Source organism: Grammomys surdaster, unplaced genomic scaffold (assembly GCF_004785775.1).
Source record: "Grammomys surdaster isolate TR1022 unplaced genomic scaffold, NIH_TR_1.0 130, whole genome shotgun sequence".
Classification (NCBI taxonomy): domain Eukaryota; kingdom Metazoa; phylum Chordata; class Mammalia; order Rodentia; family Muridae; genus Grammomys; species Grammomys surdaster.
The window spans coordinates 24609061-24614362 of record NW_021604588.1 but is presented as its reverse complement, the minus strand read 5'-3'; the positions used below and the strand labels follow the sequence as shown (position 1 = coordinate 24614362).

The 5302-nt window shown below is 46.2% G+C and overlaps 1 protein-coding gene across 1 annotated transcript in view; it reads left to right on the top strand.

The window, feature by feature from the left end:
- Hhat (hedgehog acyltransferase) overlaps nucleotides 1-5302 on the top strand; it is a 238387-nt gene that overhangs the window by 21359 nt on the left and 211726 nt on the right. Inside the window, exon 3 of the mRNA XM_028760381.1 lies at nucleotides 1830-1897. Within this exon, the coding sequence (XP_028616214.1) occupies nucleotides 1830-1897 (68 nt within the window). The remainder of the gene's footprint in view (nucleotides 1-1829; nucleotides 1898-5302) is intronic.

Sequence of the window (5302 nt, the reverse complement as noted above, 5' to 3'; positions counted from 1 at the left end):
GTGTATGTATCCATGTGTGTATATTTGTGTGTATGTATGTGTATATGATGTATGTGTATATGTATGTGTGTGTATGTATGTGTGTGTATATGTATGTATGTGTATGTGTATATATGTATGTGTATATGTATGTGTGTATGTGTATATGTATGTGTGTATGTGTGTATGTATCTGTGAATGTATGTATGTATGTGTGTATGTATGTGTGTGTGTATGTATCTGTGTATGTATTTATCTGTGTGTGCATGTGTATGTGTGTGCATGTGTATGTGTGCGTGTCTAATGACCTCTAAGGACCCTATCCCAGAACTATTACTAGTATGTAGGGTGAAAGTGGAAGGTTAGTAGTTCTGAGTAAATGACTTACACAACAGCTCATTGGCAGTGATTAAAATGCAAATCTGGCCTTCGGTAGGTAGATGGGAATTTGATGTAGCCTTTTGGGAAGAGAGAGAATAAACAGCTGACTGATAATCAGGGCTCTTGGGTGGAACTTGCTCTGTTTCTAATGTTCTAAGGCTGTGGTTTGGAAAATGGAACTGGGTCTTAGCAGAGAGAGTCATCTTGGCTGCAGGTCCCCAATGGCATGGGGGGTGGTGGTCCTAGGCTTGGTCCTCAGTGACGTGGGAGGGTTTCCAGGCTTGGTCCCCAGTGGTGTTGGGTGGAGGACTCCCAAGGCCCCATTTTCAGCATCATGGGGAGGAGTTCTAGGCAGAGGGGTGTCTGTCCTTTATACTAGCTACTTGCTTAGCTGCATTTGAATCATAGAAACAGGCCAACAAACAGAGTGAGGTGTGGGCTCCCTGCAGGCAAGGTGTCCTCTCCGAGTCCTGAGGAGTGATGTTCTTCACAGGCAGATGTCTTGCAGCAGGTCCTCAGCATCTGTTCTTTATTGAGTGACGTGATATTGCAGCTGTGAGCTTTTAGCTAATTTTAGACTGTCTGGATGGCGGCTCACGTCTGTGATCCCAATACTTGGGAGGCTGAGGTGGGGGTTGCTGAGAGTGAGGCTCAGAGGGACATCTCGGACTTCCTTGCTACCATGGAGGACACTCAGCCTTGAGAGAACCACCTTTTCCTTTTTTTTTTTTCCGCTGGAGATAAGTTCTCGACTTTGTCAGGTATGCTTTTGTTATGTATATACACCATAGTCACATGGTATTGGTTACCTATAAACCTGCTTATTAGTCAGACGTTATTCTTTTTTATAATACCTGTCAGTTCCTATCGTATGATTCAGTAATGCCACACCGGTTTTGAGTCATGATCTCAGTAAAATATTCCATACCTGTATAGCCTCTCAACTGTTGGGATTATAAACAGGAACCATTACCCAAGACAGTCTAAAATTAGCTAAAGGCTCTCAGCTGCAGTGAGTTGCTCAATAAGGAACAGGTGCTGAGAACTGGCCATTGGATAACTGTCCATGAGGAGTGACAACCTCAGGACTCTCTGAGGACTCCATACCTTCAGGGAGCCCACACTCGGTTTTTTGGACAGCTTGTTTCTATACCGCTTGGCCTTGCACCAAACTACCCCAACTCCCTGTGTTGAACACTTTTTCTCATCATCTTCTCTCTCTTCCTTTGTGGCCATTCCCCAAACTGAGAGGAACATTTACATCAGCCTTACCTTGCATTCCCTGGAACTTAGGTCCCAACATAGGGAAGGAATTTCAGGGATGTGTCAGGTGTGCCTGCTACTGAGTTTGTAGGACAAGTTTTAAAAAATCTTTTTTGGGTGCTTCTGCTATTTAGACCCAATTTAGTTAGGACCTGATTAATAGAGGATTTTTCTTTTTCTTTTTCTTCTTCTTTTTTTCTTGTCAGAGCATGAAGAGGAACTGGACCAAGAATTTGAGCTGGAGATGGATACTCTATTTGGAGGACTGAAGAAGGTATGAGGTGGTCTTCTAATGTGTAAAAAGTGCCAGTGTTTCACTCACTCTGTGGAATGGAAGAGTGTGCAGAGACCCATCTGGAGCTGTGTGCTTTTCTGTTGAGAAGGTGAAGTGTGTTGCGTTGGACAAAGCACCAGACTCATGTTCTCTTCTCTTTTGGAAATGCCGTGCTTGGTTACCAGCCCCTTTTTTCACTGGAGAGATGCTAGGTTACCCCTTTTCTCCAACCAGAACCTCTGCAGGGGTAGCTGAACATCCTGATGTGTGTGTGTGTGTGTGTGTGTGTGTGTGTGAGAGAGAGAGAGAGAGAGAGAGAGAGGGAGGGAGGGAGAGAGAGAGAGAGAAATGGAGAGACAGAGAGAGACAGAGAGACACAAGAGAGGCATATACAGAGAGACAGAGAGAGACAGAGAGAGACACAGAGAGAGTGAGCATGAGAACAGACACACTCTGGGCTTGGTATGGGCTTTTTAGACATCAAAGCCCCAGCCTCAGTTACATACTTCCTTCAACAAGGCCACACCTCCTAGTCCTTCTAATCCTTTCTAAGAGTGCCGCTGCCTGGCCACTAAGTTTCCAAGTACATGAGCTTGTGGGGGCCATTCTTATCCAAGCTACCACAACCTCCTTCCCTTGTCTTCTTTCCCATCAGTAACCCAGGGCCCCATGTCAATGTTGACTTGGATGGTGGGGGGCTCAGGGCAGCTGATGGTGGTAAAACTGCTTCTGGGTGGTATATTCATTTTTCTGTTGTCAGTATTTAATGAATATTACCAGGCACAGATTTGCCTTTACTCTGAGGATGCAGCATTCCCATCCTGAGACCAGCTGCTCGCAGTGGCTGGTTTGGGGCATAAAACATCAGCTTCTGAATTCCGTACTTCCTGACAAGCGTTTGAAGACACTCATTTCCAAAGTGGCACTGTTGGCCCTGTACTGTGCCTGGGTAGCTTCAGGTTCTAGACTTGCATCAAGTTTACTTCAGTTCCCATCCTGATTCACTAGGCTGTACAGAGGCACAGTTAGATGCCAGGCCACTGTTTGTTAGGGACTAGGAGGTGTGTCTAGCCCTGTGTGTGGCATCCTTTCTGGCATTTGTTGCTCTACCCACTGGACAGTTCCATGAACATTCATATATGGCCTGAGGAGATAGGTCAGCCAGTAAAGTGTCATTCAAGCATGGGGACCCGAGTCAGTTCTTTAGAACTTATGATAAAAGCCAAGTGCAGGGCTGGTAAGATGGCTCAGCAGGTAAAGCACTTGCTGGCAAGCCTAATGACCTTAATTCAGGCCCAAGAACCCATAGGAAGGAATAAACTGACTCCTGCAAGCTATCCTCTGACTTCTATATGTGCACTATGGTGTATACACACACATACACACACTTACAAAGAAACACACACAGGCACAGACAGACATACATACACAGAGACACAGACAGACACAGATACACACACAGAGACAGAAACAGATACATATACACACAGACACACACACACACACACAGATACACACCACACAGACACATACACACAGAGACACAGACACACACACACACAAATACATACACATAGACAAATACACACACAGGCACATAGAGATACACACAAATGCAGACACACACAGAGACCCCCACACACAGAGACACAAACACCCCCACCCCCACTCCACACATGTGTACCTAGATGCACACATATCACCGCTTGCACAATTGGATGTATATTGGACTCACATTTATAGGACCTATTCTAGACGTTTCTGTTTCTTGACAGCTCCTTTTAGAATCACTAGTAAGGATATAGGATCAGAAGCTTGTGGTGCTTTAAAGTGAGAGAACTGGAGAGTCTTCGTCCTGGTGGGGTTTGAGAAGTCGGGGAAGTACCCCCTCGAGTCACTGTGGATCCAGCGTCACCACATCTCTTACAACAGCTCAGGGTGATATTTTTTTCCCATGTAGGGTCTTAAGTCAGGCATTTCCGATAATACAGAATTGTTTGCCAAAGGCAAAAATAAGCAGACCTACCTTTGAGCAAGAGGCTTAGTTGAAGAGAAGCAGAAGAAAATGGACACGGGGCAGATGCTGACAGATTTTGGAGGGACCTCAGGTTTCACTGTCAGGACCAAGCTCAGCCCCATGGCCTGTTGCTCCTTCTATTCAAAGGGGCTTTGCACAGCCCTCCTGGCTGCCGTCCTTCCATCTGGTCCTGCCAGGGCCCTAGGGCATGGTTTCTTCCTGACAGCTCTGGTAACGACATGCATCAGGGGTACATATATGTAGGCCATCCCTGCCTTGGTGGAAAATCTCTCAGTGTCCGTTATCACCCTGAGGAGCCAACCTCCTGCCTTCATCCGCCTGAAGGCCATCTAATTTTTAGTCCTCCTGGGCACCCACCCGTCTTTTCATCCGTCTATGGCCTGTTACATTGCATATCATAGGTGGCTTGGGATTTCTAGAGTTAGCACACTAGTGACTTTCTAGCTGAAAGGGAGATGGAACCTCTTAGCATCTGCCCCCCTTGCTGGATATCTCTCCTGCTGAAACCTACAGCAGGTGCCAAGCAAATGTCGATCTTGAGAGGATACTAGGACTGGGCATGGTGAGGTATGGCTGTAACCCCAGTATCTGGGGAGGCGGGGAGAGGCAGGAGGATTGTGTAGCCTGCCCTTGTACAGCCTGTATCAAACCTACATTCTGGTTGGTAAGCTTCAGCGCTGTGTGCTGTAGAATCTGTCAGGGAAACCACTAAACTGTTAGGGAAGCCCTCCAGGAGTAAGGAGTAAGGAGTGGTTCAGCTGAATGTTTTTTTTCTTTTCATTTTAAACTAGCTTGGGTATTTAGTGAAAAAAAAAAATTTTTTTTTTCTTCTCTTCATTCTGACTTTGGGAGCCATTAGATATCTTCTCTCCCCAAGCCCAGGGGTGTGTTACCATGGGATCTTTGGTCTGAATTCGCCTGTGTGATTCTTTTCCTTTGGGCTAAGGTTTTGCTCTAGCCCATGCTACCATAGACCTCAGTCTTGTGGTCTGTTGTCACCTTCAGAGTCCTGGAATTACAGTGTGCATTACCACTGGGGACTTGTACACTTTAACCTAGCATATAAATACTTAAATTAAAAGGGAGCAGATAGATACAAACCATCATCAATCATCCCCCTGCTAGCCCCACCCACATACATATCCCCCCCACATACATATCCCCCCCACATACATATCCCCCATACATATCCCCCCCACATACATATCCCCCATACATATCCCCCCCCACATACATATCCCCCATACATATCCCCCCCACATACATATCCCCCCCACATACATATCCCCCCCACATACATATCCCCCCCACATACATATCCCCCCCCACATACATATCCCCCCCCACATACATATCCCCCCCCACAT